Source organism: Ictidomys tridecemlineatus, chromosome 2 (assembly GCF_052094955.1).
Source record: "Ictidomys tridecemlineatus isolate mIctTri1 chromosome 2, mIctTri1.hap1, whole genome shotgun sequence".
In the NCBI taxonomy this organism is placed as follows: Eukaryota; Metazoa; Chordata; class Mammalia; order Rodentia; family Sciuridae; genus Ictidomys; species Ictidomys tridecemlineatus.
Window position 1 is genome coordinate 69,932,570 of NC_135478.1, and position 22,605 is coordinate 69,955,174.

Below are 22,605 nucleotides of genomic sequence, written 5' to 3' on the forward strand. Positions count from 1 at the left end.
TTCTAGCTGTGGGTCCTACATACAGTCTGTGCTCAATAAATTCATGTTTGTTAAATGAATTGGAAAGGCTATCTTTTCACATTAAGTGCCCCTACATTAGGAAGGACATAGAACACTTGTTTCTGAGCTTTACAAAACAAACAAGCCCCTGCCATTTTAGGTTTCCTAACCTAGGCAAGAAGTCTCATAATTAAAGGAAATAATAAATAATGGAAATACATTTTCTCTATGTGTACTAGTCATAAGCTGCTTGTCATCTTTAGAGTTCTTTTCCTTTTCAGTTCCAATTGATATTTAATCATGTAAAATTTAGGTAATATTTTTAGATTTTGTTTTTGACTTTATTAACTTAAATTGATTATAAAATAACAGAATATTTTGTGTTTAATTTCTTGGAAATAGAACTTTTGTTATGAATTTTGTAGGGCTCAAAACTTACAAAATAAATATTGGAGATTTGGTATTAAAATTTTGACCTTTACTGTTTTAAGTCAGTTGAAATGCTGTGGTGAAGTGGCCATCCTGTGTTGGCGACAGGTCTTTTCTCCACCCATCAAGGGAAATGTGACACACAGCAGCATCTGGATTTTTGGCCCAGGGTGAAGAGGAGGAGAGATAGTAAAGAAACCTGATGAGTTCATTTGATGCTAATTTCACAGGTGGCTGGTCACTGCGTAGGGCCTGGCTGTTGCTATTTATAGAGCTGTAAGTGGATGTAGGTACACACTGGGGCCTGAAAGGATGGTGTGACTCAGAGTGTAGGGGTAAAAGTGGGAAAGTAGAATCTAGGGATAAATGGTCATTGGTGAGTGTCATTGCTAGAGTTAAATGAGACTCAAGTGGCTGTCATGATTTCCACTCTGAATTCATTGCCATTCTTGAGTACCTTTGAAAGCAAACAACAAAACAGACCTAAGCAATCACTGATAGGCTCTGATTTAAAAAAAAATTCGTTGATATTTTAATCAGGTAGACTTGATTTCAATTTCAATTTAAAGAGCTATCCACAGATCTATAAATTAATTCAATTTCAAAAGGACTTGATCATTTTCACTGCTTCCTTCTCCGAATCCCTATCTTTCTGATGGTGAACCAGATCTAGCAGGGCCATATAACCAGCTTAGTTTCACAGCATTGAAACTGGAGCAGGAATCTGGATCTTGAACCTCTTAGTTAACTTTTTTTCTGTTTCATTCTCCTTCCCATCCTTTTTATTCCCACTTCTTTGACTGGATATTGAACCCAGGGGTGCTCTACCACTGATATACATCCTCAGCCCTTTTAGTTTGTACTTTAAATTTTGAGATAGGTTCTAATTATGTGGCCGAGGCTGGCCTCCAACTTGGCAATTCTTCTATCCTACCTCAGCCTTCAGATTCATGCCTGGCTCAATTTTTTCTTTTTCTACTCTGTTAGTTCTATAAGATTATCCTTTGGTGTGATATTTTCTCAGAATTATTTCATTAGTTGAAAAATGTCTCTCTTGTTTTTATTTATTAAAATGAAAAATACAAACTCCTTTAATTGATAATACATCTGCCTAATGCCAGCATTATTAGTAATAGTAACAGTACCACTTGGGAGAAAAGGGGGGGGGTGGCTAGGTATGGGGGCCAGTGAGTAGCACATAGCATTAGTTAGCTGTACCTGAGATAATGCCTGGAGGGGTAGTTACTTTGAATTACATCTTGGTCTTGACCTCAGATTTGGTGACCAGCTCTCCTAAGAAAACTCTTCTTCTGTTCTGCCTTCAGCAGCCTTGCAGAAAAGTAGAATAACTTATTGTTTAAATAATTGTTTGTTTAAAGTTTTACTAGCTAGTTCTTCTGCACAGAATTGATAGGCATCTCTGTGAGAGTATTTCTAGTCTATTAAAGGCTCTTCACCACATTACTTGTAATCTAATCTCAGTGTAGAATGTAATGATAGGTTTCTGTTTTTCTCTCCTTCCCTTCCCACTTGTTTCAAAGGCCACACACCAAGCTCTGGGGAGGGAGATGCCTGTGGGCTGGGAGTTGGCTGCCCTTACTGTGGCTGGCTATATGTGGCTGCTGAAACAAGTGCCTTGGGTCATTCATTCTCAGGTCACAAAGTTCTAATGTGAAGGCCTGAACATGCACTCTCTCCTGAATGATTTATTAGTTTCCCATCTGTAATTGGAGGGAAAGAGATGAACTTAGTGTTTTTTGAACTTCAAAATAACCCCAGGGAACTTATTAACAGCATACGCTCCCAGGTGCTACCTCTGGGGGTTCAGGTTTAGGTCTAAGATTAGGGCCATATTTTAGAACCATGATTGCTCTGAGTCCTAGAATCTCATTTAGTCCTGATGATTTTTTATCGTATCTACCAGTGGAAGATGGATTTTAGGCAACAGAAAATTTATTTGTAGTTATAGTCATGGATTTACCTCATAGATGTTTTTAATCCCATAAACCTTTAGCTTGGGAAGATCCCAGGTTATATTTTCAGGCAACCTTTTTGGTATGTATCCAGATACTGAAAGATATATATATATATATATATATATCAGAAGAACTATTTTGGATGTGAAATCTGCCATTTGAAAAAAGTTCTACCTTCTGTTACTGTAGTCAAGTACAACTGTTGGCATTCTCTTTTGGGAAAGAGCAGTATGATATGTTGCCTTGTGTTTGGGCAGTTCATTAGGGTCAGCCAGTATAGTAGCTCTTAACATTTGGGTCATGTTAAGAGTAAATTTGATTTTTGAAAGGACTTATTGAGTCTATTTAAATGGCCTCTAAATGTGTGTAATTCAGTATTGTTTCTAGTTGGTTAGATTTGTTGTGTATCAGTATTGGCTTAGACTTCTGTTCCTGGCTCTGGATGTTACCTCTTACTCATATCCAAATCCATGCTCCACATGCTGTGGGGCTCCCTGGCATGTCCAGCTTTGCCACGTGGGGCAAGGTAATCCCTGCATATCCTCCCATCCCATTTGACATCACCAAGCCTGCTGTGACCTGAAGCACCACTACCCTGGTGGCTCTCTCCTGTGCCTCACTGAGTCTGTTGAAGATTTGAACATTCACCTTAGAGGGAGGAATGATTTTATAGTCATTGGAACTTCTAACAGGCCAGTGGTGATTTTAGGAGGGGTTTCTTCTCTGATCCTAATAACCACACGGTTAATACTTAACTATCTATTTAAATAGATTCTTGTTCTTCAATTATCGAGTAGTTCCCAGTTGGCAAATTTTAAATTGGGATCGAATTTCCTAGGCCACTGCTCTTTGTTGTGCTCATGCTGTTTTTTTTTGCGGCATCTCTCCAGGCTCTTGAGCCTTTTCTAAGCAGGAGAGATGTCACAGTGCTTTGTCTCATTCTCTTGGCTGTTAGGGAAGGATATCCTGTAAAATAAATGGAGGGCAAAAGAGAGTATCATGCCTCTCCTTTGTTAGCAAGTTTGAGGCATATCAGAGAGATAGGTCCTATGAGTAACATTTACTATTGCCTTTCTTCTTTGGAACCTTTTTTTCCTTCCTTTTTCTGTTTCTGAGGCTGGAAACTTATCCTGAATTTAAAAATGGACTGGTTTTGGTCACTTGAATAGGCAACACATTCAGCAGGGAATACATGTGCAGACTGAGATGTCTCTTAAAGGCAATTTGTAGTATGAAGTCATTTGAAATGATATTTTGAGTCAGTAATGTATATCTGCTTCAGAGTCTCTGGCTATATTTATGCATTTATCTCCTGTTTTACTAGGTTATTTGCTTTTATTCTGCTTGGAGAGCCCATTCCACCTCCCAAACTTTAAATGTCAACTCAAGACACATACATGTTTTAACGAGGAGAAGGCATTAAACTACTTCCAAATGACATCAGACAACAACACCATAAGCTTAGAAACAAGAAGAACCTTGGATTCTTGTTAGATTTTCCAGCAAGCTTGATCAAGTCATTGCAGAAAGGATTACTTGACCCTTAACAAGAGTTTTGTAGAGATTCAGTCAAATAGGTGCATGAAGTACCAATGGCAAATCAGTAGTCAACTGCCAGTTGGTATGATCTTTTCTCCCACAACCTGGGGTATGCAGCCAGAAGACAGCCCCTTTTTCAGTGTCCAACTACTTCTTTGCAGAGGGATACAAATAGAAAAAGATGAAACCATTTTCAGTTTTACTGGACTACATCAAGGTAGAAGCCTCTGGTTTGTTTTGCCCTGCTGTCATTTGCCTTTTACTTGCTGCTGTTATTCTTTGTGGCCTGAGGAGCTTCTGACTTTAGCTGAAGGATGGGCATAAAGACAAGGTGCTTTGATTTCACATCTGTGTTTTTTTCAGAGAGGAAATGAGCAACTGGTAGTTCCAAAACAGTGCCAAAGGGAGCTGGGGAGTTGTTACTTGTAAATGTACAGGAAGAAAGAAACAAGCACTGATAGGTAGTGCATGGTGTACAGCTTATGCTTTCAGAGTATAGGGGCGTGGCTTTCTGTGATTCTCTCATAACCAAGTAGGAGGGAAAAGAATGAGGCATGTGATTTGTTGGGGTTGAACTTCTGTACAGAAGTCAATATTCTACTCATTTTATCACTAATTTATTAATTTATTTCACAAATATCTCTTGTGTTCTTAATCTTCTAAGTACTAGGGATAGCAGTAAAGTAGACAAGCAAAAAATGGTCCTTGCCATCATGAAGCTTAGACTCAAGTGAGGGGATGCTGCTGAAGACACATGGTGGTAGTGGTGATGAATAAGATGAAAGGAGAAATAAAACAGCAGAGAAGAGAATGAAATAGTGTGGTATGGAATATATACTTATAAATGACCAAAAGATAAATAAAGACCATTAAAAATGTGTTTTTTTTTATTATCTAAAATTTGTATAACATTTCAGTTGTTCAATTTATTATGGAATATTGTGACTTAGAAGATTTCATTTTTCCCTTGAAGTATAGAAGTTATCCAAGAACATAGCATTTCTTGGATATTCAGCCTCAGTTAGCTGGACTATAGTTCATCATCACAGTTGATTTTAGTGTAGATTGTATATTAAGACATGTTTTATAGCCCCCTCCCCTTTTCTTTCATATTACTGGGGATTAAACCAAGGAATCTCTAACAATGAGCTATACAAGATAAGGTCTTGCTAAGTTGTTGAGGATGACTTGGAATGTGTGATCCTCCTGCCTTAACCTCCCGAGTTGCTGGGATTATAGGCATGCACCATCATGTCTGGTTTAAGGGCTTGCTTTTTTTTCTTTTTTTTTTTGGGGGGGGCGGGTTGTATTGGGGATTTAATCCAGAGCCTTGTGCATGCTAGGCAAGAACGCTACCAGCTTAGATATATACCCTCAGCCCAAGGGCTAACTTTTTATAAAATTTCTATAAAATTATTTTCTGTGATTAAGAGGAGCCTTCCCACTTTAAATAGGTGTTTAGTGGTTTTCATTGTCATTTTGTTTTTAACAGTAATGAGTAAGCTTAATGCATTATAGTTATATATAAAATCAGAATGCATTGTATTATATTCACATGTGTACCCAGTATAATTTGGTCAAATTTATTTCACAGTTCTTTCATTTCCCCTCCTCTCCACTTTATTTCTTAATCCCCTGCTTTTATTTTTTGATCTCACTTCTGTTTTGACAAGATTCCTTCTCTTATTCCTATCTCCTCATGTAATTTTGTGCACTTTAGGGAATATTTATTATTTTTATATCTTCTTGTTGGATTAATTTTATTCTCTTTGACAGTATTTAGTGTTCTTCCTTGTCTCTTCTGATTAACTTTTCCTTGCAATCTACTTGGTCAGATATGAGAATAACTACTCCTGCTTGTGTTCAAACTCCATTTGCATGGAATGATTTTTAAAATAGCAATTCTCAAGCTATTAGTGATACTGAGCATTTTATAAAGTGGAATCAAATAAATGATTATCAGAGTATATCGCACTTTCTAAGATTGCATATTATTTTAAAAAACTTTTTTAAGGGATATGTGTACATATCACACACATGGATGGGTATGTGTGTGCATGCCACATCCTGATGATATTTCCATTATGTGTCATGCTTAAAAATCATAGAAAAACATGAGCTTACTGATGAATTTACTGTTATTTAGAGAGGAAGAAACTGAGAGTCTGAAGTTACAGATACTGTCTACAAGAGCTAAAATTTGAATTGCACTCTTTGACTTTGCATATTTGATTCAGAATTCTATAGTAAAGCTTCTCATAATACTTTCCTTCTCTAGTGTATTTCAAAGACTTTGATGTTCAGAGACACTAATTGGACTCTGAAAATTGTTCTGAAATTTGAGGCAGGAACAAACCCTCAGACTAACAGACCCAGGTTTGACTAATTTTGCCATACCATCTCTACCACATCCTATTCCCTTTCTCTGTTTCAGAAAGGGAATAAGATGTAGCTCTAGATAATTCATCTCTCCTGCAAAACAAGGAAAATTTAGAAACTCTTCTCCATTGGCGGAAAGGCAGCCTCATCTTATTAAGTAGGAGAAATGGTCTGTCAGCAGATAACAGAATCTCTAAAATAGTTATTTAAATCTTGTAGTTGGTCAGACTGGTGTTGGTATAGTGAGAGGGTAGGCATAGTAAGAAGGGTCTGCTACCCCATGAAGATGTTGGGTTTCAGTAGTCAAACATTTTTTGGGTAGACTTTTCTATCATTTATTATAGTAAATATAGGTGTTATGTTTTGTTAGCAGTCTTGGCCACTTCCCCAGCCTTCTGGAAATAAGGTGGAAATTTCAGTATTCTTTTAGACAAGTATTTTGGCCTTAAAGGTCAGGCTTTCCAGAGGCATTATTTTCACTGGCTCTCTTTCCTTTTTTCTGAGACACCCTTGAATGAATTACTGATCCATTCAGCTAAACTTTTTCTGTTTTGCACAGAATAAATTATTTTTGCTGAAGATTCCAGAGAAACAGAGGGAAAACCTGCTCCCTTCCTGTTTTTCTACTTTGTTACCCTACCCCACCCCAAACCCCCAATATAAAGTGACCTTTTGGTTCTGGGCCCTATCTGAGTGTATTTTGTGGCAATGTCTTCTATGACTAATTCCCAGGATTGTTAATGACTTCCTTTGTTACCCCAGAAAAATTGGTAGCAAAGACAGCTGTGAGGGGAGATGTTTCCACAAGATTATAGACTTATTACTTCAGTCCCTATGGAAGAGGGAGTTAAGGAAGGTGGTAGAAATTATTTTGCCAAGAGTTGAACGGTTGGTGGGTGGGTGTAAAACAGATGGTTAATCAAAACTTGCCTGTATAGAATAATAACATACACCCGGGGAACAAATATTTGGGTTAATTGTCCAGTTCATCTCCAATACTGGTGACACTTAGAATTATGGGGGAAATAGAATAGGTAACTTTCATTTTCTAAGAACAGGAAACATTAGGTTTCTAAGAAGATAAATAGAGGTTTTCAAGAAAGTTCAGAGGTTTTTTTTTTGCATAGGACTTTTGGTGTTCATTCACTCCTCAGATATCGAGGATAGAGCCTTAAGGCTACTTTAATACTACATCTAATCATTTCAGGGTTGCATGTGTGACTTCTTATGCATATGTGTATCTGAAAAACAGAATAGATAATTTCCATTAAAGCATGGTTCTCAAACTTTGGTGCAAATTAGAATTATTTGGGGCATTTAAAAGACATATGACTAGAGTGCATCCCAGACTAATTTAATTAAAATCTCTGATGATGGGCCACAGGTATCAATATTTGAATAACCAATATCAAAGGTTAATCAGCCTTAGAAGCAGTGTATTAGATGATCTTTTATGTTTATTGTCTTAACTGGATTTCTCAAAGGAGTAGTTAAGTATTAGAATGCTGTTATTTCATGTTGATAACTTAAGAAGTCCCTGTAGTTTCTATCAGCATACTTTTACTAACTTTGGGATTTGTACTTCTGCTGGGAATCATGGCTATTTATATCTTGCTTGACCTTTAAGAGTGATATCAGAATCAAAGTAGTTGTGAGGCAACAGTTTATGATTAGCTCTGAACCCAAATACCTGTCTTGATCCTATCCCAATCTGGCATTAGTTCTGCTGAGTTACCTTTCTTTGATGCATCTTTGAGCATAGCCAGTCCCTCCCTAACCAACCAAGTCATTGTCCCTTGGTCACCACAGTGAGAGCTTGACTGAAAAATTGGATGAGTGCCCTCAACATTCTGAAGTAGTTGTAGTTATTACTGTCGCCAATGTGTAGGCAGTGCCTAGTTTGGATCTAGAATGTCCCGTCATGTTAAAAACCTGTTCCACTGGGTGGTGCTTGTGGGAAGTGATGAAACTTTTAAAAGGTGTGGTCTAGTTGGAGGTTTTTAGATTATTGGGGAAATATCCTCCAGTTGGATTGTGTGCCCCTTCCTCTTTATCTCTATGCTTTCTGAACATAAAAACTGAGTGGTTTTGCTCTTCCACATACTTTGGCTGTGACAGTCCCAAAGTAACAGGTCCAATTGATCATTGACTGGAACCTCCAAACTTATGAGACAGAATAAAACTTTTCTTTCTATAAGCAAATTATCTCAGGTATTTTGTTACAGTGATGAACACACATGAAAAATCTGAGGCTTGAAGAGGCTGAATAAATGTCTTACACATGAGTCCAGAAAGGGGAGTCAGGGTACTGATTTAGATGTTCATGAACCTGGAGCCCCTGATACCTAGGAAAGAGTAAGAAGCCACGAACAGCTATTCATTACTAACATGAAGCTTAAGAGCCCAGAAGAAATTTTTGATATTTGTATTTGCTCCTTTGGATAACCTTTCACACAAGAACAGAATAGGAGTACCATTGGGGTGACTCACACTTGCCTTTCCTGTTGACATGGGGAAAAAAAGACACACAACAAAACCCAACTTCTGCTGCAAGGCAGACCTCAGGTTCTGAGACAAATTTGCCATCATGCTCTGCTTTTCTGATGACTCAAGTATAGAAACTCACAAGATTTTGTAATCTGTGGGTTTGATTTGTGACAACTTACTGATGTTCTTTGGAAATGTGTCTGCTCATTCCAACAATTAAACAGTGAGAAGTGACTGATAATGCATGAGGGATTTTTGTGAAGTTTTTAGGTAGCCTGCCCTGGAATTTAAATATGGCACTGGGAAAGGAAGGAAGGGAGGGAGGGAGGGAGGAAGGGAGGAAGGAGCAAATCATTTCCTTCCTTTAATGAATTAGATTTGAACTTTAAAATAAAGGAAACAAATTTGGTTTCTTTCTTCTTAAATCTCTCTTTTCTGTATGCAATCTTCATGGTGTAGAAAGTAAAAGACCCAGTCTGAAGGGGAAGCCCACAGTAGAGTAGTTTAAAACCAAACTCCAGGCCATGCAGTGTGGGTTTGAAGATCTGCCACCCACTTGATGAGTGACCCTGGGCACTGTGCTGTCAGTTTTTCATCACTGTGAAAGATACCTGCAAGAAGTCAATTTAAAAGGAGAAAGTTTTATTTTTGGCTCACCGTTTTGGTGGTTTCACCCCATGACAGACTGGTCCTATTGCTTTGAGCCTGAGATAAACGGTCCTCCTGTACCATATGCTTCCTCCACAATGTGGTGCCACAGGCTCAAAGCTGACTCAAGCAGGGACCCTCAGATCCTCTCCAAAGGAATTTGCAATAGAAGTAAGAGCAGGGACAATCAGTTGGTGCTGGTGGGTGTTTGAATGGAGGGGCCCACACAGGATGATGGATGGTGAATAGGAGTTCAGGCAGGTCAGATATCAGAGAAGCTGTGAGTCAGAGGAGGAAGCTGTTTGCAGGAAACAAACCCATAAAAAATGTCAGGAATACTTCAGGGCTTGGTTGAGACTATCCCAGTCCCCAGCCAGCCCTTGGAAGCCCTTGGAACTGAAGGCTGAGTCTTTGTAGCAATGGCTCTCTAGAGCACAGCAGCCCAGATGCCATTTCTAAAGCATTACATGCCCCAGAGGATGAGCCTTGTTTTCAGGAAGAAGAAAATACTTGCTTATCTTGTCATCTTGATTTTCTATTTGCGCTTCTTTTACTTTTTGAGGGAAACAAAATTTCAGTGTAAAATCTCCACTTAAATTTAACAAATTCACAAGCCAGAAGCCCCTTGCCAATTGGTTGAAAGTGGAAATAAGCAAAATATGTAAATCACTCCTAATCCACCTGCCAGTCCTTCCTCCACAGAGATGGTGCTATAATAGTCTATAGTGTATATGACCATTTGGCAGCTGGATCCTGAGGGTGACAGGTCTGGGCTCATTTTGGCTTCTCACTGTGTCCTTAGTTATCCATGCACTGCCTTCTGGTCAGGCTTGTCCAAGTTTCTGGTCATGTAGTGTGTACTGGCCATTGTGACTGCCCATGGCTATGGTGATGGCCCATGCCCATGACTAGAGCTGGCTGAAGAGTTAGGCTGAGGATTTCAGATGTTTCCTGGAGTGCTGTGAGTTGGGTAGGTTGTTACCACTTCAGCACCCCAACCCCACCAGTACCCTTCCTGGCAGGGGGAATGTGCTCACTTACTGCTTCAGTTCTGCACATGCAGACTTTCAGATGCTAATAAATCCCCTGGAGGTCTTGCTACAGTGCTGCTGCTCGTCCAGTAGGTCTGGGTTGAACCTGGGACTCTCCATTTCAAGCAGCTCCCTGGGGAGTGACCTTGGCCCAGGACACTTCTGTGAGCAAGAGACCCTAGGATTGCCTGAGGCATGGACAATGGTGTGGGCATCTCCTCATTGATACAGTCTATCTGAAGTGGCATGTGCTCTTGGACAACTGTCTTCTCTTTTCAGAAAGGTTGAATCAACTCAAGAATGTTCTATCACTTATACAACAAAGTAGCTCATTGACCTGAATAAAGCAGAAAGGCATGTAGGAAAATGAGAGAACATTGGATTCCAAGAAAGAAGTGTTAAAATCCTACCTCCTGTTTCTGTGAATGGAGGGATATTGTTAACTTTGAGGTAGGAAGGGAAGGAAGGAGGGGGGGGAAGCAAAAGAGACAGAGACAAGAAGGCATGAAAAGAGAGAGACTCCGAGATAGACAGAGATAAGGGATAAGACAGAAAATAGAAACAAACAGATAAAGAAGAGGGAAAGAGGAGAGAAAAGAGATAGAGACAGACAGATTATAGACAGAGAGAAAAAAAGAAAGAAACAGATATACAGAGAAAAGGGGTATGCAGGGAGAAATGGGGAGAGAAAGAGATTTTGCAGAACATGAACAACTCTGGGATCCTATGAAGGGAACTCAGGGGTTCAGGGTGCTATTTCAACTTTGATGGGTGACATTTTTCAAAATAAAAAAATAGAAACAGAACAATGTGCCAATATGCTAGTAGGGACATACATATGAAGACCCAGCTACAATAATGGTTGCTGAATTTAGTAGATAAAACTAGGAGGCCCAGCCACATTTGAATTTCCAGGGAATATCCAACACCTTTTTGGTGGACCTTTGTCCTAAACACTTCAATTCATTCCTTCACTGTCCTCAAGACAGGAAACCTTGCAGGGGACAAGTGGCCAGCCTAGGAGAGGCCCCATTCTGGAAGCTCAGAAGCAGCTCAGGGAACCTCTACAGAGGACCAGTGAGTTCAATTTCTGGGCCTTTCCCTGTGGAAGGAGAAGTGTGGCTTCTCATAACGGTATCCACAGTGCAAGGAACTTGGCCTAGAGGAGGATGGGCCTGTAAGAGGCAGGGTCCCCACCCACGTGGAGTGTTGCTGCCTGCTCCTTCTTGGCCAGCCAGGGGCTTGGCCTGAAGCTCAGCCTGATGTGATTACACTGTTGAGTGGCCTTTTAAAATCGTTATGTGGCTTATGCCATGCCTCCTACTCCGGAAGCACCCCAAAATGTAAGCAGACACATGTCTCCTTAGCCAGACGTGACTCCCACCCTCTTGTCAGCAGGCCTTTGCTAGTTGGTGTCTTTCTGCTGGGAAAGGAACCTGCTTGGGAAGATTAGGGGGCGTGAGTTCATGTCTCAGTGCTGGCGCAGCCTGGCTCCTGAGCTCTCAAGGTGCCCAGCCCTGCTGGGGCCGGCCTGGGACGGGCGGGCCTTTTGCTTCTCCCTGGCTAAGTGTACGTGTTCTCTCCTCTCATGGTTTGTTCCATGATCTGTTTTCCACATCCTCTAAGTACCTCCATTGTTCTGCTGCCAGCCTGTCCCCACCAGTACTTCATGGCAGAGAGTTTGAGAAGTAGTTGGCAGGCTCTCCTAGAAGCACTGTTCTTAGTACTTGCTGTGTGTGTTTCCATGAGATAATCTTAATCCTTAGCTTGATGAACTCTAAATATATGCATAAAATCCTACATTGCCACAAACAAGACAATTAATTAGAGGAGATTTAACACTAGAAACATATCTCTAGTATTTTTCCTGTTTAACTGTGTGTGAATTACAAAGTATAATTTGAATCTTGAAGTGATACATGGAAAAAATCAAGAATGGCTACATTTGTTCCTTTTATTTATTAAAAAGTAATGAATAGACATGTTGCACAAAATTGCAGAACACTTATATAATTGTTAAGCCTGGGAGTAAAACCATGCCAGGAAGGGGTATTTTCACTAATTATCAGATTCATTCTAGTATCCTTCTTACCCCATACCCTTTCCCTCCCTTCACTACCCTCTATCTAATCCAAAGTAACTCTCTTCTTCCCTATCCCCACCCACTGTTTATTGTGAATTAACATCTACATATCAGAGAAAAAATTCAGCCTTAGTTTTTTTAGGATTGGCTTATTTTGCTTAGCATGATATTCTCCAACTCCATCCATTTATAGGAAAATGCCCTAATTTCATTCTTCTTTAATATTCCAAGAATTTTCAGTTATATGTCCTCAAGATAGAGTGGATATCAAACATAGTTGGGACAAGGTTTACAAATTCATTTCTGTGTTCTGTGGGACGAAATAGTTATTCGTTTGGTCAGCCTTTTGAACATGTTAAAGATTTAGTCACCACTTGCCTTTACTCAATATACCAGTAGAAATGTTAGGAGAGAAGCATTGTGTATCTAAATTTATAAATGATGTATTACTATTTTAGTAAGAGTTGCATATCCCACAATTTCTTAAGGATCCTCACCAAGAGAAATAATCACATTAAAAGTTTTCAACTACAGAACAATTTTGTCTACTTCAAAGTGTGACCCTAGATGACCACTGCTCTGTTGCCTGTTAATGTTGGTTAGCTAGACAAAATAATGTCAAATATGTTAACATAACCCTTGAAAAAAGTCCAGTCATTTTCATTAATGAAAATCTCTTCTTTAATGGATACTGATACATTTGCCCCTATTAACTCAAGTTTGAATAAAGGTCAGTTACATCAACTGGCTTTGAAGTAGTTCTTTTTCTTCCATGTTAATCTGTCAGGGGGCCATCAATATTCTGAAATAGCAAAGAATCCCCTTTGGACTCTATCTCTAGTTGCTATCAAAGATTATCTATATTCACATCCATTGTGCTTTTATTTCCTTCAGTGTGTCTCTGTAGCCATTAAAAAATGATTGTAATAAAAGGTATTTAAGAGCTACATAGATGACATGTCAGAGCAGAAGAAAATTGTCTACTGCTATAACTATTAATCCTGTTTTATCGTGGAGAAGTTGGAAACGTGGAACAAGAGAAGAGCCAGCAAAATATAATGCAGCTGCTTTCCCTCTTTTGCACTTCAGCTGTCACATTTGTGATGAGCCCACAGACACTACTTCTCTACCTGCCCTGCTCACCTGTCAGCTCTTTTGGAAGAGGGAAATCTCATCCTTGTTGAGTTGACATTTCGTATTCTTATTTTTCTAGATCTTATCAGGTCTTTAAATGATAATGTTAATTTAAAATGTTTAAGGGGATGATAAAGTATAAAATAGAACAAACAAAATAGGCAATGCAATATTTTTCTATTTCTTGTTACATTAGTAGCTAGACTCGCTGCTCTAACTGGCTTCCTTTGAGAAGCCAGTGTTACTACTGCTCCATCATCCAAGTTGACACACTTGCAAAATGACTTGTGTCTTTCCCTAGTGTGCTTTCTGTCCAACACAAAGAGCGGGGCGGGTCTCAAATAAGGACCCAGGAGCAGTATGACAAGGGCGTTTCACTTTCAGTGTTTTTGTTAATACTTGGAAGAGGTGTGCAGGCTTCATGAATAGTCATCTAAAGGCTTCATGCAAAGTTATCTATGAAAGGTTTTGATTAAAAAACCCAACATGCTTTATGTACTGAGCCTCCTTTTTATAAAGTTGAAACTGAGTGACAAACTCATTGAAAATGACCTTTAGTGGGATGTCCAACATCCATCAATTGATATCATTTAGCTCTGACTTAAGCTAAGCTGAATGATAATGGAGAGGAAAAGGTAATGAATTTTGAATTTGTCTCTTGGAAAATAAGTAATAAAATTCTGGAAATTATCTGTGACAGGTAAATAACTTTATAGTATCTCTATCAACATTTCCATTTTTATATGAGACAAATGTCTACTTTCTTCCACTAAAAATTTCAAGACTAAGGAACTTAACTCAGATTCTGGAATAGAGTTTTGTTTTCACATTTATTTACATATACACACCTACATACAGATGGATGTATATAAAATGACGGTGAGGAAGCTTAGTGTGTGTCATATATGTTATATTGATTTTAAATACATTGATGGATACAAATGGGCTAAACAGATTGGTACCCCACCCTAAAATTATAAAGGAAGAACTTTGTTTTACTGTGGTTTTTCTCAGAAGTATGAAAATATTTTCCCCAAATATATGCATATTTCATTTCTGTCCTCTTTATAATCATTGCCTTTGTTTTTCACAAAAGTCAAAAACTTCATGTAATCAAAGGTCAGAATAGTTATTTCACATTTTAATATTTTTAAAATTCATAGTGAAGATAGAAGATTTGAAGTGTAGACAAAAATGAAAGAAACATTTTATCAAAGCATCTTTTATAATTGTTGCATGTTTTTATGATGCATGTTGCTTAGGGAAAAGCACCATCTTCCATTGTGCTTTGAATCTTATTTGTTCATTTAACTTTTGTTGTTATCATTTGTGCAAGTTGCTATAATCTTTATAACTCTCATTTCTAGTGGTGGACTGGTATTTCTTTGTGCATATAAGCCATAATTTTAAAATTATGTGTAATTAATTTTTAATTACACATGCTCCCATTATTCATTATTTTTAATTCAAAGCAAATTTAACTATCAGGATTGCTGTAGGATCCAGATTTGCCTATAGCTCATGTCAGTGCATCTAATAAACCATAGCAATTTTCTCTCTTTCATCCATTCTGTCATTTGTTTGTTAGATGCAATATGGTACCACAAATCAAGCAAATATGTATTTACAAATTATATAAGAATTGACAACAGTTATGCATGAGTTATGCATAAATTATTATAACTTTGCATTAGTGCAGGCTTTCCATTGTTGATAACTTCCTATGCAACAGATGATATATGTAAATATAATATGTACTACCTTGATATTTAGCCTTCTTCCACCCATCCAAAACCGCCCCATCTCTGCTTGTTCTTTCCTGTGTAGGTTGTGTCAGAAAAGTTCTCAGGGAGCTAATCCTGGATGGCTACCAGTTTCAGTCACTTTTATACATCTCCCAACCCCTCACAAACTCCATCCTAAGCTCTCTGTGGCAGGAATAGCTCTCCTAATCCCTGAACAATTGACCTTGTCGCCAGTATTCACTGGATTCTACAACACCTGCTTTTGTCTTGTTTGTGATGTTTGAGGATGGAAATATGAGGAGGTTGTTAAAGACGTTTACTCTCTTGTTTTTCTTCCACCCGTGGGATGGAGTAGGACCTGTTCCAGACTGTGCAGAACCACCCAAATGGATCCAGATGCTGTGGCACCCCTCCGTAGTCAAACCCTACCTCACACTGCTCTCTGAGTGCTCAGTCCCAGACATGCTGGAAGGGGCGGCAGGTGCCCTGCAGAACTTGGCCGCCGGAAGATGGAAGGTATGGCTAGTTCCTTACAATACAAAAGAATCTGGAGTTGCAACAAGTCTTGAGAAAGTAATGCAAGTGTAGTTCTAAGAGGTGAAATTCTAACAAAGAGGTTTAGGAAAAAAAATTATATTGAGTTGTTGGGCTTAGAAAGTTGAAAAAAACTTAAAAAAATGAAATTCTTCTTAAGGTTTCTGAGGTCTTTGTAGACCACTGGTGAATAATATGATCATTGAAAAGGCTGTGAAATTCTTGTGATTCTATGGGGACAGCTGAGCTGCTTGACTTTCAGGGACAATTGTGACATGTGTATGTTTTCAAAGCACCATCATTGGCTGTTAAGGGAGCTAATCTGCAAACACCCATATGAGTATTCTAGATGTTGTACTGGATCCCAGCCCCCAAAAAGACCCCTTGCATTTTTAAATCATGAGCTTACAGAGGAGAACAGTATTGTTAATTCCATTTGGCAAAAATATTTTTAAAAATGTATAATTTTGACAAGATTAAGAGGATCCTTTCTCCAAGTCCTTATAAACTGACACTATTCCTGCTTGATTTTCACAGAAAATTCTCAAGACCCCAATTTTTGATAGGGAAAAATATCTTGACTGTGATCATCATAGTTACAAGCACCAATTTGCCTTGTTGCATTAAAATGTAAAAATGTGTGACCACTCTTAGAGAAATGAAGATAGAATGTATGGGGAAATGCCAAGAGAAAAAACATTAAGAAAGTTTTCATTTTGCCACCTTTTTCCATCCATTTAATATCAAAGTAAGGATTTGGGATGTTCATAAACCACTTTTTTCTTTGTCATTCATTCTCTTCAAAGTGATGTTAACATTGACACATAGCTAGAGAATTTTCAGAAGCTCAGAGGCATAGATGTCACTCGTCCTGGCCTCAGATTGCCAGTTATTAGAACAACCTCTGGTAGTCATAGTGCTGACCTCTGTCATCAAGAACATGTTAAATTGCCACTAGTAAATTTTCGAAGACAGAAAGAATTTTAGAATGCCAGTCTTATTCTAAGCTCTGCTTCCCCAATAATTCTAGACAACTGAGTTAGTCCTCAAGCAGGGTGAGTTGCTACTAAGGAATTTTCTGTGCAGTTTTAAATAAATATATGCTTATGTAGGGTCTTTTTTATTAAAATACAAATTCACAGGTACATATATAATTCAATCACATTATCAACATCTATTACATAATTTATTAATTTACAATGTGGGAAGGGAGGTGGACAATTCTTGGACAAGATTGGGAAAAATTTCATTGGACCAAACACTAACAAATTGCTTCAAGAAAATTGAGAATTAAGTGTGCAGAAACCAAGCATGGAAACCCTTACTTTCAAAAGTCTATTTCAAAAGACAGTTCTTGAATAATTAAAATATTGACAGGATACACAATAGAATTGACTTTCACACAGATAGTATTGCTGTCTGAAATCTAGAGTCTAAGAATGTGTTTTTATAGCAATTGTCAGAATTTAGTTTCCTTAACTTTTTATGGCCCAACAAAAACATAAATGTGAAGGTAAAACACCAGAATTTTGCATGGAGATAGCTTTTTATAGACCTCATTGTCTGAAACAATAACTTTCCATAATGGGAAGAGCATGCACACTTTTTTTTTTCTGTAACAAATTGACTAGCAAACTAGATCTTCATAATGGCCCTAAACACTTTTTAAAGTTTAAAACATTCATTACTTGGTTTATGAGCATCAGGAAAAGATAATGGCATTATGCAGAAGCAAAGTGATACATGTTTTTCATAGCCAACATGCACATCAGTTACCTTTTTCTCATTTACAGTACAATGGTTTTGTTTGTGGCAGAATATTAAAACAATTGGATATAGTAGCCTGAAGATTTCCAAAATGTGAATGAATGCTCCTTCATTCTATTTATGGATATTTCTATTGTAATTGAGCTTTATGGAAACCTAGGGATTAAACTACAAAAATAAAATCTGTACTGGCTATGAAGTCAAGCATGTTTGGTATCTTTGTATTTTCAACTTCCCCCCTAAAATGTGAATATGCTCCCACTGGTTTTAAAAATAAGATAGGAGAAAAGAATACTTGGATAATAATACGTCAGTATTTAATGAGTTAACATGATAGCAACAGAGACTTAGTGAAGGAAACAGAATCTGTGACCACATGGACCAATTGACTAAAAATTATAAGGGAACCAGGAAATTCGAGACCTATTCTTACAGACAGAGTCAATAGCCTGAGGAAGGACACTGATTAGCATAGCTTAGTGCTCAGTGGGCATGGGGAAGAGAACCAGGCAAGATTAGGGGAGTTCAACAAAGAGAAGTTAAAGTCATGAGTTCACATCTAAGACAAAGTGAATTGCCTCTGTCTCAGTTAACAGTGTGAGGAAAAGCAAGAGGTTTAAATGCAAAGAAAGACTATTGAGAGTTTTGAAAGATTATAAAGAAAACGGTGCATGAAGCATCATGCCTCATGGGTTTGGACTGGGCCAGAATCAGCACCAGAGTATCTGAGGACTCTTCTCTATTGGAAGTCTCTCAGAGACAGGGCTTGAGTGGAGCTGATGTTCAGCCTGAAGCAGGAAGGAGAGGCCCACCCTGAGGAGCAGGCCTAGCCCACAGCCAAACGTGACAGCAGTTCCTTCTCTAAAAGAAGTACTGAGAATACCCACCCAAGAGCTGTACTGTCTGGAAGATGTCATCTGCATTTACACCACCTGGGCAGTGGACCCATTTTCTTTTTGATGGTCATTGATTTCAAAGATTTCTGAAGTGCTAAGTTATGGAACTCCATTCTGAAGTTATAGAAACCACTTAACCAAAGGACCTTTCACTTCCAGCTGAGATAGCAAAGATGGAGTGGCAAAGCTCTGATTTACCCTAAAATGGAAATATATGAAACAGTGTGGGTTGTTGATAAGACACTAAGCATTAGTCAAGGAAAGACGGTGATCTCAAGAAACAGGAAACAAACATGATGAGCCCTGTTGGCCTCAGCTATGCCAAGCCATGGTGTAAGGACTGAGAACCCCCAGGGAAGCCTGTAAATATTCTGCATGGACAAGATGGAGCTGGGAATCTGGGGAGATCAAATGGACTAGAGTACCTAGACCTGGAGATACAAAGAGGATTCCCCTCCGCTATGCAGCAGAGAAACATCAGCACATGCATATGAGGGAAATACCCAAGTCTGGAGAAGGCCATCTGAAATTACAAGAGAGAGTGAAATTCAGCACTTGCATAGGATGGGTATAGTGTGTGTTTCTAAGAGGAAAACCTCATAAAGCATGAGCAATCTGGTAGAGCACTCAGAGGATCTTGCCTCCATGTGAGGAATAATTAGCTCCAGACTAAACATGTGCTAATCTTTCCTGTTGAATCTTAAATGTGACATCCAAACACATCAACAGTTTCCAAGAAAATTAGTTGCATTCCTGAAGGAAGTTTTAAAATATCTGTGGGAATACAAGAGCACCCAGTATTGAATTTAAGAACATCTGGCATCTAGTTGAAAATTACCCTGTTACCACATAAAATTTTTTAAAAGTACAATTCATAATGAGAAACCAGCTCAGAACTGACAGTTAAAATTGGCAAACAGGAATTTTTTATAACTTTTAGTTTTATATGTGTTCATAAATTTAGATAGAAACACAACATACATAAAAGAATGAAATGAAACTTTTAGAGTTGAAAGTACAATGAGTAAAATGAAAAACAACACATTGGATATCTGCAGATTAGACACTGTAGAAGAAAAAATTAATGACTTGGAAAATGGGAATAGAAACTATCTCAAATAAAAAACTGAAAGAAAGAGAAAACATACAGGTTGTTAATGAACATCATCAATTAGTATTTGGAGTCACCAAATGAGAGGAGAGAGAAAGGAGCAAGAGGACCAAAAAAGTTGAAAGAATAAAGATTTGAAAATTTTTCAAATTTAATGAAAAAAAAATGTAAACTTGCAGATCCAAGCAGTTAAAAAAAATCCCAAACTCCAGGAACATGAAGAAACCATAGCAAGGTGCATCATGATTACATTTTTCAAAACCAATAATAAAGGTAAGCACTTAAAAAGCAGTCAAGGGGAACCTGTGTTTCTACAAATCTACAAAGATGAGGCACCACATTTCCCATGAACACAGGCAGTGGAAAGACATCTGTAACACTGAAGAAACAGAGAGCCGGCTGCACTCCTCCTATAGTAAACTGGTTTTAGTTTTGTATCTAACAGATGCAACAGGTTCCTGAAGAAAGCATCCAGGTTGCTAATTACATTAGAGCAGCTGTAGAGCTAGCTATAAATGGAGACTCCTCCCAAGCCTGATGAGAGCCTGGACTAACCTGGAAATGGACAGTGTTCATCACCTGGGCAGTGGTGCCAGAGAGAAATCCTAACATAAAAACACCACCTGAATTGGACAGCACACTCAGAGAGGTGGTGGCTGCCATGTGCCATTCCAACATTCGGTTCTTCCCATCCTGCAGAACAGCAATCGTGCATACACCCTGAGTCAAAGGCTCCAGCTCCCCACACAGGGGCCACAGGATGAAGGGATTCATGTTCATTCCCACTTGGAACCCTAGCAACACCTTTGTGGCAGTGGTCATTACCCACCTACCCCACTAATGACAGCAGTGGCTTTCATCCTTTCTTCATAGATCCTTTCAGAGGAGAATGCTATTGTTAAACACTAAAGCACTTGATACTGTAAATCAACTTGACATCTTCACTCATCAATTAAACATGTAAAAATCTCCTACTGTGGGCTGGAAACTGGAAGACAGTTAAAAATGGAGAACAATATGACTTGGTCTTTTTTCTCATAATAAACCTGTGAGTAAGGAGTTCAGATAGCCATTGTATTTGCTGTGCTCAGAGTGTGTGCAGGTCCAGGGTGACCCTGAGGTCACTTTGACAAGGAAGTGGTAAGGCAGGAGGAGGCCCACACCCAGCATCATTGGTTAAAACCTCAGAGCAAGGATTCCGTGATTTAAATTCCCTTTAGTACTCTAGTATAGGCCATTATTTAGGGAAATACAAGCTGCCATAACAAAGGAATTTCCAAACATGCAAGGGCCCAAGCAAGAAGGAAACAGGAAGTCTCTTTCTCTTCTGGTGTCAGAGTAAGGGCAGGGGTTAGAGGCAGGAAGCCTCCTCCAGGAATTAATTCACTCAAACTGAGAGCTGCTCTGTCATCTTCAAAATGTGGCTCACAGAACTGCCCACATCACCACTGTACACCAGCATAAAGCGGGAAACAACACAAGAGACTCAAATTCATCACAGGAAATATTCTATTATGGAAATGAGGTCACACCTATTGGTCCTTTCTTGTATCTGGGCTCCACTCCTGGTCACCAAAAGACAAATGCTTCCCCCAAATCCTGCTCCACCAACATTGAACAAAAATTTGCAGGTAGGTAATCTAAATCCAGATTCAATAAAAATAAAGTTCTCTCTTCCAGTGGTACAAGGATTTGCTAATATATCAAATTCATATTAGAAAATGAAGCATTTACTATCTTAGTAAAAAAGAGTGGCACTTAAGTCACTGACTACCTGAGCTTCTACAACAACTCTGCTCTGCACATGCAAGACTACATGGCCTCACCAATGTGGTCCCTCCAGGCCGTGCCCTAAAGTCAAGTTGCAGATTTCCCCTCCACATCACCTAATGGAAGAAGTGGCTTACCATCTCCAAAGTAGAATGTTTTTTGGATTTAAAAGAAAAATATGAAGTTCACCCCCTCTACCCTTGAGGCGCTGTACTTAAAAAGATATATATACTTTTTTTAAAGGAAAAGTTTTTCAACCTGCTATCTACTAAGTGAGAAGAAGAAACAACTGAATTATTTTTATCATATATTGAATAAAAAATATGGCTGTATCTGTCCTGTCTGTGAACACAGTGACTGAGAGCCTAATCCTTCCAGTCTGCATGTCTGCATCTCCACTGTGTAAAGGGCAGGAATGTCAGCACCTTCATCTAAATTCCGTCCTGTCAGTCACCCCTTCTCAGTGGTGTGCTCATACAGTGCTGTCATGAAGGAAACACAGGAAGCTCAGAATAAGATCTAATCATCTTTACATTGTATTAGTTTGTTATGTAAATATGTACATTTCTTTGTATTCTCTGATAGGATCCTTAACTATTAGTTTTAAGATTTTTAATTTTTGCAACTCTGCTGAGTTAGTGGTATGTGAGAGGGGATTTTAGTGTGTTGCCACATTAATTTGCATGTGTTCCCTTGGCATCACATGGTGCAGAGTTCAGGGTATTCTAGTCTTTAGATGTGTGGGAATCATTGACCAAGTAAGAGTTATGATCCTTCCTCCAAGAGCTGACATCATCACTGGAGACAAGATGGTTGGGCATAGAAATATTAAATATAACCAGTTATTCACTTATCTACACCCTCCTATAGTTTGGGTAACTGACTAAGAGCTGTAGAACCTGGGGAAGTAAAGCCAAATCCTGATACCATTAGCAGTCCCAGCTCACTTTCTGGACTTCTATGCTATTGCATACTTTCTGCCATTTTTCTGTTTCCCTATTGTAATTTAAAAGTATAAAAATTTAACCTGGGGAAAAGATAAGGACCCTTTTGTTGGCATGGGTATACATGTTGTG

The 22,605-nt window shown here is 38.6% G+C and overlaps 1 protein-coding gene across 1 annotated transcript in view; it reads left to right on the top strand.

Annotated features, from left to right (window-relative positions):
* The window catches only part of LOC144368172 (biotin--protein ligase-like), an 85,830-nt gene that overhangs the window by 11,927 nt on the left and 51,298 nt on the right, over window positions 1-22,605 (top strand). Inside the window, 1 exon segment of the mRNA XM_078026832.1 lies at window positions 15,807-15,967. Coding sequence (XP_077882958.1) covers window positions 15,848-15,967 — 120 coding nt within the window. The 5' untranslated portion in view covers window positions 15,807-15,847.